Source organism: Glycine max, chromosome 6 (genome assembly GCF_000004515.6).
Source record: "Glycine max cultivar Williams 82 chromosome 6, Glycine_max_v4.0, whole genome shotgun sequence".
Taxonomy (NCBI): Eukaryota; Viridiplantae; Streptophyta; class Magnoliopsida; order Fabales; family Fabaceae; genus Glycine; species Glycine max.
In genome coordinates, this window is record NC_038242.2 from 46,192,230 (window position 1) to 46,205,698 (window position 13,469).

Below are 13,469 nucleotides of genomic sequence, written 5' to 3' on the forward strand. Positions count from 1 at the left end.
CCAATTCTTTTAGTGCATGGAGTCATTACCTTAAAGTGTTGCATCATCCAAGAATAAACCATGCTATGACAGTGTTCCATCTCACTCAACTTGGGGCAATCAAAAGCATATATTCCCCACCTCCAATATTGGTTAAGTGTTTTTTCTTTTGTTGTTGGAAGCTCGGGCAAGTATTTCAGCTGCTTGCAGTGCTCCAAGTTCAAATATTTAAGTTTGGAAAGTTGCTTGATGGTATTAGGCAGTGTCACAAATTTGTTTCCCCTCAAATTTAAGTCTTCCAAAGAATGTAAGTTCCCAATAGCATCAGGTATTTTAAGAAGATTGCAGAAGCTAAGGTCAAGACTATACAAACATGGAAAAGAAGGCAAATAAGGCAACAACAAACCAAATGATTCTTCAGGTTTTCGAGAAGAAAGAAAATGGAAAGGCCACATTAAAACTTTTAATGCAGAGGATGTTGATGATTGGATGGCACTTCTATTTATATCAACGTTCTCCAAAAGTTCTGTCTCCTTTGGTTTCTTCAATAGATGGCTATTTTGTAATTTGGAACAGCCAGAGAGATTTAGCTTCTCAAGAGAATTGAGCCCAAAAATGATATTCAGATCAACGAGAAGATTTTCACAATTTTTCAAATTTAAATAAGTAAGCTCTTTTAAAATACCAATGGATGGATCAATCCGCACGATTTCTACACATTCTCGAAGATTAAGCTTCTGAATATGTGGAACTCCTCTTAAGTCTGGCATCTCAATAAGATTTTTGGAGTAGGGGAGATCTAGTGCTCCCAAATTAGGCCGACACTGTAAAAGAAACAAAAGTAAGGAAAATTACTATCTATTAGTTTTTAATTATCCTTTTAACTAAAAGAAAGAAAGATAAACCATTTTATTTTTAATTTGGTCAAAAGTAGCTGGGCGACAAAATTAATGACATTTATAATTTCTCATGTTTCTTTAATCAGATAAAATAAAGTTAAAAACATATATGAGATTATTTATTTTTTTATTTGTTCATTTAGAAACATAGAAAATTGAAAAACAACAATATATAATAACTTTGTGCCTTTCCATAATTGTTTGATATTGCTATAAGGCAGAGTTGATGTGAATATAAACCTGATGGCAAAGACATGGAAGGATATTTATCTCAATATAGATATCTTAATTCATTTGAAATATAATTGAGATTTCCATAAAAGTTGACATTCTTAAGCATGAGCAATTTAAGTTGATTCATTTTTGATAGAACATCCATTCTCATTCTTCTTTTTTTAAACTCTTCATCATAATGTAGTTGAATAACCATGGCTTCAAGAATTTCGGATTCCTACACCATCGCAAAAAAGAAAGAAAAATGTTAGATTTTTTAAAAAAATAATTTGTAGGTTCTTAAAAAATAAATGTCTAATATTTTATGTTCAAAAACTATTTTACCTTATTTTCCATCATTACATTATGGAGATCCTTGTAGTCCTATAACTTGCTCCACTTTCTTAGCTCCTTAGGTGATTTTTCTTGAACAATACTTCTATCCAACTCTCTCATCAAGTCATGCATAGAAATAGTACCCCAACAATCACGACTTATGAGTGATTTTTCAATGAGAACTTTCATACTAATGTCAAGATAAAATTCTTGATATTCTAGAATTTTCTCTATGTTATTATTCCAAACGGAAGAATAATTAAAACAAGCAATATCTAGAAATATTTCTTTTTTCATTTTTTCTAATCCATCAAAACTTAATTGCAACACATTCATGATATCTTTGCTTGAATTTTCTTTCAATCTAGCCAATGCACTCCTCCACTCAAAAACGTCTCTGTCAAATAAAAATGAGGCTAATACTTTAATTGCTAGAGGAAAGCCATGGACATACTCTAATACATCATATACCAATTGTTCATAATCTTTGACAATATCTTCAGTTTTGAAAGTTTTTCTACAAAATAATTGTAGAGCTTTATCCTTGTCAAGGAGTTGAACATTGTAAACTTTATTTACTTCATAATTTTTTAAGATATGTCTATCTCTAGAGATTATGATGACCCTACTCCCTGCACCTAGATATATCTAGGATGCAAAGCCAATTTCTCCAATTGTTCCATTTGATCAACATTATCAAGAATAATAAGTGTCTTTAAGTGGCATAGCCTAGTTCTTACCAACATAGTTCCTCGGGAAGGGTTGTTTATCTCAATATTTCCTTGGTTAGAGTTTGACGAAGAAGTTGTTTTTGTGCACCTATGGGCTCCAAAATCTCCATAAGTTTTGCTAACATCATCAATGAAATAACAAGCATCATATCGAGGAGAGATTTTATTAAATAAAGCAGTAGCAAGTGAGCAAGTGTCATCTTTCCTATTCCACCAATCCCACAAATTCCTACAACTAGAACAACTTCATTTGCGTCCAGATCTAGAAAATCTTCCATTCGTTTCACACCAGAATGTATATCAACTAAATCATCCCCAAAACTCGAAATTTGATTATAACCTAGTATGTTGATTACCTCTTGAACAATTTTTTCAATTTCTTCATTTTGAGGCCTGGAAAACAAAAGTAGAGGAAAACCACCAAATCATCACTAAAACTTTCAAAAACAACATTATATATAATACAAAAAAAATAAATATGGCCAAATACTTACTTATTCAGTACATCTCACCCACAACGATTGGTGATTGCTTTCAGAGCTTCCCTCCATTTGTGTACCTTTCTTCGTGTTCAGTAAAAGCCTCTCCAAACTGTCCACTCTGTTTTCGAACCTCCGAAGGAGTGACATCATAGAAAACAGGGAGCACACTTGGACCTGTTTCTTGAACCCAATCAACGATCTTTGTCAGCTCTTTCATGCACCATGTGGATGATGCATAGTCCTTTGAGAAGACAACGATGAAAACACATCAAATTTTTTTGCCCGTGATGAAGAGCTTGTTTGGATGCTAGTACGTGCCATTATTGCAGAAAGTGTTAGCTAACAGTAACACGACGAAGTTTGTGTGTAATGTTTAACTTAGTGCTATCAAGATTGAATTGAGAGGACAAGCCCTTCTTAAAAACAAATGGGTGTGGGCCAAAATGTGAATTACTTTAAAACTAAGTCTCAATGTTTAATAGTCGGAGAATTTATATAATATCCATGTTTGGCAAATAAATTGTTATTGTTTTGTTTTTGTTATAATATTAGTTTCTTCAATAAAGAAGAGCTGCTTTGAATTCTTAATTACGTGCTGTGGTTTGGGAGTTGTTAGGAAAGACTAGTAATTCAAGGCCGTTGGAAATAATTCAAGTCCCACATCGACTAAAAATAATATCACATTAGAATATATAAGTGAGGGACAATTTTCACACCTTAAACTAGTTTTTGGGATTGATGTGAGAGGGTGTGTTGGAAATAATCCATTTTTAATCGATTGACATAAATCACGTTTTTTTTAATTAACATTTGAAGGAAATATATTAGAAAGACTTTGATTGATGAAGCAGGCCTTAACTGGAATCAATCACAGACGACCATTGTGGGCCTTTCTTTCCGTTGCTTTCCCTCAATTATTGTCCACTTTTGGTCAGAAAGCATGATGGGAAATGGTTGCTTTTAAAAGTTAGTGCTTTGTTAAGGACACCACCTGTCCCCATAAAATATATAAAAATCAAAAACAAAAAAGGTGATAGTGCTTATGAAAAAAAAAAAACTCAAATGTGAAAATTGAAAAAGAAAAATGGGAAACTTTTTGAAAGCTAAAATATCATTTTAGTTCCTTGTATATTTTAAAATTCCTATTTTAGTTTTCTAAAGTTTCAAAAAGCAACTAATTTCATCACTCCATCAATTTCATAATAATGTCTTTCACGTTTTACATTGTAAAATAATTAATTTTATCATAATGAGAGTTAAAAGCTGCACACATTTAAGTGAAGTTTGTTATCATAAAATAATTAATCTAAACAATTTGACGATTTTTAACCGTAAATATAATAATTTTAATTTATAAAAAATTCCCAACACCAAGAATCGATTCTCAAATCCCTAATCTTAAACTTAAATCCAAACGATTTCATAATATCCAACCAAAATAATGTCTATCTTTCAGCCAACTGCACGTACTGATAATATGCTTTTTTTCCGTCTCAATTATAAGAAGAAGAAAAAAGACATATTTCATGATTATTAAGAAAATTAATTAATTTCATTAAATTTTTCAATTTTTAATTAAAATAAACACTTTTACTAAGTTATTCTTCATTGAAACTTGATACCAAATGTAAAAAAGTCCTTGTTGATCTTATTAAATGAAATATTTTAGAGAGATTCTTATTAAATAAAACATAAGTAATTAAGATTTATTTATATTTAAGACAAAAACAAAAATAAAAATTATTATTTATATTTGAGACGCAAGAGTGAGGAGGAAGTGTTTAAGATAATCACAATAGGGTCCTTCAATTGCTTGGAAGAGCTCATGTTCCAATAAGAGTTCTCCTTCATTGATATTTTGGTTATCCCTTGAAGAGCAGCAAAAAGATGATCGGTGAAACTATTGCGAGTGCCTATACCTCTAAAACTCACAAATAACATCAATATTCTTTGTGTGTGATGAAGAGCAGCTTTGGAATTTTGATCAAGCCATTGAAGAAGGTGAAAACGCACTTGCTGAAATAATGTGTAATGTAATGAATAGTAGTACTCAGTGGGAGGACAAGTCTTTTTAAAACAAATCACAAAGCGTGTGGGAAATTAAAAGGAACCACATGCATGCCATGCATCTTTAAAAAAGATGTTTTAAATAAGTTAAAAAAATATTTTTAAATATCTAGAATTTAAATTGGTATATAAAATATTTTTGACATCTGATTGTACTGCTTGCTTTGATTATATATAAGGCAGGAGGGGTGAATTGGTTAATTTTCTTGTAGAAGCTCATACATATAATATACGTTTTCCTTTCTTGTGCCTTCACAATCGTTCTTACCCATAGTGACCCTCACTTATTACACTTAAAATTGTTAAGGGTTTTTGCTAAACACACCCCATCTTTACTTGTACACTTCCTATCTAGTTCTTATTATTTTTCAATAAGTGGGAGGGGGTGTAAAAGTATAAATGGAAGGTGTATTTACCATAAGTATTGAAATAATTAATGCACTTGCATATTTTGCCCAGGAAAAGCTAGCGTAACTATTAGAGTGTTGCTAGGTGCACCCAGCATTCTTAAAAAATGGCAAAATTGCTCTTGTTTGGTTTTCCTCCTACAGATCAACTTGATCTGTAAGTTGATCCGTAAGAGGAAAAATAATTATAATATACTTTAAAGATATAACATATTTATTTATAATATAATTAAATATATTTTTTATTTTATTAATTATAATATATTTATAAATATTGATTTATTATAAATAATTAATTTTTTAATATATTTTTTAAGAATAAATTTGTTTAGAAGATGATATTAAAATACTTACTCAGTCTCATTATAATTATTGTTTAAGGTTATTTTATACATATTAATAAAAATCAATAAATACATAAAAGATAATATTATAAAGAATTAATCATATCATTAATATTATAAAGAATATAAAAAAATAATTAGTATTATATTAAAAATTAAAATACTAACTAGTTTATAATACATTTTTTTACATGATCATTAGTATAAGTGGGAAAATAGTAATTATAAGAGAATTTAAAAATATTAGTACGTTATATAAAATAAGGATCTTAGATAACGAATGATGTCCATTTTTTGTTTAATTTTTTTATACCTTTTACAACTTCTTTATTTCAATTATATTTAAAGTCATATTTCAAATTATTTTTCATTAGTTGGTAAATTAAGTTAACTAGACCATTTATAATAATTTACATATACTATAACTAAGTTAACTAGACCATTTTAATAACACGCGTGTATATAGACACAAATGGAATACACAATCAATGAAAATAAATAAAACTAACATTACTAATGAAAATAAATAAAATCAACAATACTCATGAAATGAGTTCATGTACAATATCTGTATATACACGGAATATCAATATAAAATATGTACATAAACTATGTCTGATCCGTGCGCCACCTGCGTCTAGACCTAACATATACAAGATGGTCCTATGTCACACTCCTGGCCAACCTGAGGCATTCTTCGATCACCTCATGTGTTGATGAGTCAGGCGTGACCACCCCTAGACTCAAATGGCGCTTCAACCTCTCAGCAATGTCATCACAAACTTCCTGTTACATACAAAACAAACTAATTACATAAATTATTATGCAAATATTGAGGTAAATGACGGAAATTATTAGTATTACTTACCACTGCATGTCTGGGCTCCTCCGCAGATGTCGATGATGCTCCTGGCTCCGACACGCGAAGGATATCCGTTTGCGGGGCCTGAGGGACGACTCGGGGTTGCGGGGCGTGACCATGAGGCAGAGGATCTAATGTGTGGCCTGATGTCATGAAAGGATGGGAGATGCGGAAGAACCAGTCCATGTAGTCACTGGAGCACGCCCCTGGCACAACGCACACCTCACCTGCTGGAACGATATGATCCTCGTAGTGCATCCACCTGTCGTGTATATCATCATACGAGACCCATGAATCGACCGGAGGAGCAGGAATGGTCTGCGTGTAGCCAAACTGCCACACGATCCTCTCCGGTCGGTAATAAACAGCAACAGGCCCCCAGCGCAAGAGACCGGAATAGCATGATCTGACGTGGAAGTCTCGGACCTCTCGGTGCTCCCCATAAGGGATCCAATAGACATTCGGAATCCGGAGTCGGTCTAGGCGTTCCCTGTACGCCGGCGCACGAATGCTCTTCACGGTCTTCTTGGTCGCAATTCACTTACACACACGCAGAGAATCCTCGTCGTACTCCTTATCAGTAGTGGAGTCCGCGACCGACGGAAAGTGCTCGTAAATCCAGCACTACAAATGTAACATCAAAATTATAAACATTAATAATGAAAGTGCAACAAAATTTAAAGTTGAACATTGTTGAGGCTGAACGAATAAAAAACATATTTGTTACTTGCAGTAGTGTGATGTAACCGCCAAGCCATCGGCTGTGGCTCATAGATGCATCGTTCAGCTGGTCGTACATATGCACCAAAGCAGCCACTCCCCAAGTGTACCTCTCCGTCATACTGAGGTCACGAAGGGCCTCCAAGTAGACAACATGGACATTGGTTGCACTCTTGTTAGCAAACAGAGTGTAACCCAGAAGGTGAAGAAGATATGCGCGAGCCGCAGCTGTCCAATGACCTGCCTGGCATTGGCGCTCATATATATCACGTATCCATTGCAGGCGTACGTACAGTCCGCGACACTGGACTCTCTTAGCCCTAGCAGACTCTGGAGAGACCATCAACATGTCCACCAGCATCTGAATCGCATCGTCCACGTGCAAGGGCTCAAATGCGTGTAAGTCACCAATAACGGGAAGATGGAGAAGAGAGGAGACGTCGTCCAATGTGATGATGAGCTCTCCCACCGGGAGATGGAAACTAGACGTCTCCCGGTGCCACCGCTCCATAAACGCGGACAAAAGTCCCCGATCGCCGGTGTCTATCGAACACGCGATCAGAGGACTTAGTCCTGTACTAGCAACAAGTCCCTCAATGACAGGGACAGGCCTGCCTAAATTGTGGACCTTCCTCCCATGAAAGGATAGCTTCAATTCAAGACATTCCTGAATTGAAGTATAAAGGAACGCAAAATTCGTTAAAATCATCCTTTAAAGGAAAACTAATTACAAGTAACTAAAATTAAATAGTATAAATACCTCTCCCGTCCATACGCTGCAAGCAACGTGATCCGCATACAGGGTCAACATGGATGGGTCGCTCGGGCCACCCGGAAATCCCTCATGCGCGTCCTCAACAGGCTTTGCGCCTGTGTCCGCAGGAATGTCCTCTACAGCAACTGGTGCCTCCATCGGTCATCCTGAACATCTGGCGCAGGGATGACTGGCTCATCGACGTGATTCGCAGTCACAACGACTTGCTACCTCCATACGGATGCAGTAGGCCGTCGACGCTGCGGAGCATCATCGGAATCATCACGATCTCCTCTGCCCACACCTCTGCCAATAACCTGACCTAAGGCATGACCTAATCCTCTGGTCCTAACCATGATCTGCAAATGAGTGACACAAATTCAATCACCCATTTCATTCACTCAAATTTCATTGGTCTAACGCAAATTTCATTGACTGAAAGTCGCGCAAGCTGTCAGGCTTTCAAGAAAGGCATGTCAAGAAAGGCTACACATGTTAGGCTTTTATTGGGTTAGTTTTTATTCAGTACACTATATGATTGAATGGAAATTGATTATGGATCCTAATATTATTGATATTAGATGAACAAAGCCAAAGAAAGAAGAAATCAATCTTCTTGAAATGGAAGCAACTCCATATTGTTTCTTGATGATCCTTTATTCCCTCTTGATCCTTGGGTTTCTGGCTCATGCTTTGTTCATGATCTTATCCTTAGTCTTTATAAATTGTTTGTTTATTGTATCATTTTTCAGTGAGGTGTGCATGTTTTAATAGGTTTTGTACACTTTTCTAACTCATTGGGGGAATATGCTTCTAATAACAAACAAAATAATTTGAAATCAACATGAGTGACTGGCAAAAAGGTTCTCAGTGGTTTGAAATTAACCGAGAACTAGCTCTTAGGATAGTTGAAGATAATACTTACTATCCTAAGCTCAAAGGCTCTCACTATTTTCAAACAATGTTAACAATTAATACTCCTCATCTTTTGGCAAATAGAAGCCTCACTTATGTGGACAGGTCAAGCTTTATGCTTATTCATTTGGTTCAACCTATAATTTTTGGAGCAACTAGATAAAGAATGACCGATCAACATTCAAAACAGAAGACAACTTCTCATAGATTATCCCAATAAAAAAGCAAAATCCCTTTCCTCTCAAAGATATACTAGCACTTCATACATTAACATCTACTCCTTCTTCCTCTTGGATTTGAACAACATATTCAAAAGTATGTTCTTTGTTAATTAACTAGTGATATTGAAGATGAAGATTCCTTATCTAAACAAATTGATAAAAGTAAAAAAAAAACTAGCAAGATCTTTTAGCCTATCATAGAGAAGCTATGTAGAATTGAAAGAAAAGATGACTAAGTATACCAATGTCTGGACAACCTTCAATAAGAGAGAAGGAATTATATGTGATGGGATAAAGAAAAGTTTAACTATCCACTAAAAAAGAAAGAATGAGAGTTTAGAAAAGTTTCAACAGTTTAGGTGAAATTGCTAGATAGGTGTGACATTATATATTATACTAAAATGTCATAATCTTGGGTGAAATTGCTAGATAGTCTCAACAGTTTTAGAATACCACCAAATTTTGTTACATTCCTACAAGACTTCTCAACTAATTGAACTATAAAAAAAGCATATCTTTGGCACTTGGGTACAGGCCTTACTTGGGAGCAGCCACATTTTTGTTTAAAATATGTTTTTCTATTTTGAAGCCTTATAATAGCATGAAATTGTCAGAAAATGACAATTTGTGGTGGCTTTAAAAATCTTAAGAGATCAATTACAAATATTTTACAAGATCAACGACACAATTACTATTTTTTTAGTTTAGAGACCTAAATAAAAACTCCTAAATAGTTGAGGGAATTAAATTAACCTTGAATGAACAGAAACAAACAATTTTTCACATGGATATGTAAATAAAAACACCAAAATTCCTAATTAAAATGAAGCTATGACTTTTACAGATCATCTGATCCGTAAGCATCTTCCGAATCAAGTTGATCCGGAAAATGCTTACGGATCAGGTGATCCGTAAAGTATGCACAGCAACTTTCCGTTTACACCATGGCCGACAACAGTGGAAGCAACAATGCAAGCAATAACAAACAAGAAAAGGGACAATGGAAGCTTACCTCGATGAAGAACAGAAGAGTAGAAGCTCATGGAAGAATGGAAGAAGCGCACTCAAAGGAGGGAGAAGCAGTAGCTCGCGTTGGAGAAGAACAACCACCTCGCGGAAGAATGAGGAAGGAGGAAGAAAGGGCCGCCGGCGGAAGAGTCTCACGGAAGGAGAAGATGCTCGCAGAAAAGAAAGAAGAAGAAGAGTCTCACGGGAGGAGGGAAAGAAAGAAGAAGAGGCTTTTTTTATAAATAAAAAAATAAGGGCATTTGTGACTTTTTACAATAAGTTCTGGGTGCACCAACACTAATGCTGGGTGCACCTAGCAGCACTCTAACTATTACTGGTTGACTGGATGCCATTAATCTGTAGTCCAGTGTTGAATTATTGAAACATGAAAAATTAACAGAACAAGTTATCGTTTTCATCTATAGAGTGCTCCATTAATCAGGAGTATAAAATTGTAGCCACATATTGACTGATGCGGCCAGTTTAGATCTTATCCGTATATATGATGTGTCTCCACAAGCCAACTTTAATTGCATCAAACATTGATAGATTACCTGAAGAAATAAATTAATTTTTAGGTGATCTTTTTAAAGGAAAACATAATTCTTCTCTCTTTTACTATTATTATTATTATTATTATTATTATTATTATTATTATTATTATTATTATTATTATTATTATTATTTAATTTGCATATCACTTCATCTATGATAATGGTCTTTACGTTTAGGATCGATTATCCAAACTCTAATTTTTTGTCCTTTCTCTTTTCTACTTTACTCAAAGAAAATAATTCTTACACACTGATTAAATTATGTACATGCGCACCACATTTCCATACGCACACATGCATAAATTATATATGATTAATTAATGACTAGCGCCACGTTTCCATACACACCCATGCACTAAGCGTCATTCGGGTTTTCGTAAGCAAAAATTGTCATAAACCCTATTTTGTGTGTTTTTTTTATAAAAATAATTAATCATCGTACACCTCAACATTAAGAGAAATAAGAAGAAGAAAAATAAAAAGAAAAATAAATTAATTGACACAAGATAATGGGATAAGATATGAATATAAAGATAAAAAGAAAATAGATGAAAATAAAATGGGAGAGAAAGTAAATACTGTATATGATAATATATAACTTCTTTTTTCAAGATATATATGAATGGCCTGGTAAGATTTATTTTTTGTTGGTTTACATTAGTAGCACATTCTGGCTAGAGGAACATTGTGGTCGCCAACGTCTGAATCAAGTGGACTGGAAAAGCATGGAACACGTTTTCAAGTGGTGGTAATTAAGAATCTGATTAGGAAACCAAAGTTAATGTTGTGCTGATAACTATTTCATGCACTATGAAACACCATGTTAATTAAAACACCACTATAAATTAGTTGTAGTTGCCACTTCCTTTGCTGCAAACTAAACCAATTTGCTTTGTCTATGTAACAAACACTTCAACAAAGCTACTCTAAATCCAATTTACAAGATGAATTCCTTTAGCCAAAACCACTATTTAATTTTGTTCCTTGTTCTCGCTGTGTGGACATCCCACGTAATGTCTCGCAGGTTGTCTGAGGCCTGCACATCAGAGAGACATGAGAAGTGGATGGCACAGTATGGTAGGGTTTACAAGGATGCTGCTGAGAAGGAGAAACGTTTCCAAGTATTCAAAAACAATGTGCACTTCATTGAGTCTTTCAATGCTGCTGGGGACAAACCTTTCAACCTTAGCATTAACCAATTTGCGGACCTTAATGATGAAGAATTTAAGGCTTTACTAATTAATGTTCAGAAAAAAGCAAGTTGGGTGGAGACATCAACAGAAACATCATTTAGGTATGAGAGTGTAACTAAGATTCCTGCTACCATTGACCGGAGGAAAAGAGGTGCTGTCACTCCAATCAAGGACCAAGGCAGATGCGGTATTCCTCTTCTCATTTTATTTATCACTTATGGAATATTTTTGTTTCAAAATATTTGTCGCTTTAGAATATGAAAAAAAATATTTTTTTTCTTCTGATACTTTTAGACTTAAATTATTATTTTTTATTCTGACATATGACCAATTCTTGTATGGTTTTCAATAAACTTTTTAAACTTTTTTTTCCTACTAAAATTTAATTAGATAACACTTTGGGAAGTAATTTGGGTAGCTCTTGAGGGATTATAAACAAAACAAAACTTTATCAGAGATTAAGGATATAAAACAAAATTGTTGGAACCAAAATTGATCATTTAGAAATACAAAATATATTTAAGTCATGCTTTTCAGAAATAAATTCACTAGTATGTTCTGTCAAAAAACATTCACTAGTATGTGTATAATGTAATTAATTATTTAGTTAGATAAGGTTATATTATCACAAAACTTAATAATTATTTATTTTCTCAAGATGTGTGCATTACTTTAAATAACAAATAAAATGAGAGGGAAATGGAGGGTAAACCAAATATCTTATATTATGACAATAACATTGTGATTCTTCTTTCCATGCTCAAACACTTTAATAATATTCCATTGTTTCATTAGAATCTAACTATGCTAAAATATCAACTCTCTTTTTTGTTTGTGAAAACAGGTAGTTGTTGGGCATTTTCAGCCGTGGCTGCGACCGAGGGTATCCACCAAATTACAACGGGTAAGTTGGTGCCTCTCTCTGAGCAAGAACTGGTTGATTGTGTTAAAGGTGAGAGCGAAGGATGCATTGGTGGTTACGTGGATGATGCCTTTGAATTTATTGCCAAGAAAGGAGGAATAGCAAGTGAAACACACTACCCCTACAAAGGAGTTAACAAGACTTGTAAGGTTAAGAAGGAAACTCATGGTGTGGCTGAGATTAAAGGGTATGAGAAAGTTCCTTCCAATAATGAAAAGGCACTTCTAAAAGCTGTGGCAAATCAACCAGTGTCAGTTTACATCGATGCTGGAACACATGCTTTCAAATATTACTCAAGTGGGATTTTTAATGCAAGAAATTGTGGAACTGATCCAAATCATGCTGTTGCGGTAGTTGGTTATGGAAAAGCTCTTGATGATTCTAAGTATTGGCTTGTAAAGAATTCATGGGGCACCGAATGGGGTGAGAGAGGGTATATAAGGATCAAGCGAGATATACGTGCCAAGGAAGGTTTATGTGGAATTGCTAAGTATCCCTATTATCCAATTGCTTGAGTACTGCTATCAATCAATATATAATAAGATGCTTTTGTTTTATCTTAATTAAGATGCATGTGTAAACGTTTAATTTCTACTAAATATATAATATTTTGTTTTCTTTTATTGTTGTTTATTAGTATATTTATAAATGTTATTGTGTTACAAAGTTGGAAGGGATACAGAGTCTAACGTCTAATGCATGGACTCCGCAAATTCGTGGTCTTTATTGACATAGGATATAATATTATGATTTTTTATGTAATATTTTTTTTTATGGAGATAATTTTGTTCAAGATGGATACGTAAGACAATTATTTATAAACAGTAAAATTCTTTTTTTTCTAATACTTAATACAACTACA

The 13,469-nt window shown here is 34.0% G+C and overlaps 3 protein-coding genes across 12 annotated transcripts in view; 1 reads left to right on the plus strand and 2 right to left on the minus strand.

Moving 5' to 3' along the window:
- Nucleotides 1-3,075, minus strand: part of LOC102664733 (disease resistance protein TAO1) — a 50,433-nt gene extending 47,358 nt beyond the window's left edge. For 5 of the 10 annotated variants that reach the window (XM_041016696.1, XM_041016695.1, XM_041016693.1 and 2 more), the window contains exons 1-4: nt 2,653-3,075; nt 2,515-2,551; nt 2,168-2,276; nt 30-803 (exon numbers count right to left, since the gene is read on the minus strand). In XM_041016696.1, the coding sequence (XP_040872630.1) occupies nt 30-803; nt 2,168-2,276; nt 2,515-2,543 (912 nt within the window). In that variant the 5' untranslated portion in view covers nt 2,544-2,551; nt 2,653-3,075. Of the gene's footprint in view, nt 1-29; nt 1,330-1,436; nt 2,552-2,652 lie in introns of those variants that run through there. The other 5 variants (XM_041016700.1, XM_041016699.1, XM_041016702.1 and 2 more) reach the window with 5 other exon arrangements.
- Nucleotides 2,693-7,953, minus strand: LOC113001897 (protein MAIN-LIKE 1-like). The gene is made up of 6 exons (XM_026128770.1): nt 7,801-7,953; nt 7,048-7,707; nt 6,870-6,944; nt 6,327-6,842; nt 6,164-6,244; nt 2,693-2,881 (listed from the first exon to the last, which is right to left on the minus strand). Exons 1-6 carry the CDS (start codon nt 7,951-7,953, stop codon nt 2,693-2,695), a joined length of 1,674 nt encoding a protein of 557 aa, XP_025984555.1.
- Nucleotides 7,954-11,361: 3,408 nt separating this feature from the next.
- LOC100798724 (senescence-specific cysteine protease SAG39) lies at nt 11,362-13,341 on the plus strand. The gene is made up of 2 exons (XM_003527283.4): nt 11,362-11,872; nt 12,530-13,341. Exons 1-2 carry the CDS (start codon nt 11,437-11,439, stop codon nt 13,120-13,122), a joined length of 1,029 nt encoding a protein of 342 aa, XP_003527331.3. The 5' UTR covers nt 11,362-11,436; the 3' UTR covers nt 13,123-13,341.
- Nucleotides 13,342-13,469: the final 128 nt, after the last annotated feature.

Coding starts and splice junctions, on each gene's coding strand:
- LOC113001897 (XM_026128770.1), bottom strand. CDS start 7,953: ATGGAGGCACCAGTTGCTGTAGAGGACATTCCTGCGGACACAGGCGCA. Junction 6,843..6,869: donor ACGACGAGGATTCTCTGCGT/GTGTGTAAGTGA, acceptor GCGACCAAGAAG/ACCGTGAAGAGCATTCGTGC. Junction 6,245..6,326: donor AGGAGCCCAGACATGCAGTG/GTAAGTAATACT, acceptor TGTATGTAACAG/GAAGTTTGTGATGACATTGC.
- LOC100798724 (XM_003527283.4), top strand. CDS start 11,437: ATGAATTCCTTTAGCCAAAACCACTATTTAATTTTGTTCCTTGTTCTC. Junction 11,873..12,529: donor CAAGGACCAAGGCAGATGCG/GTATTCCTCTTC, acceptor TTGTGAAAACAG/GTAGTTGTTGGGCATTTTCA.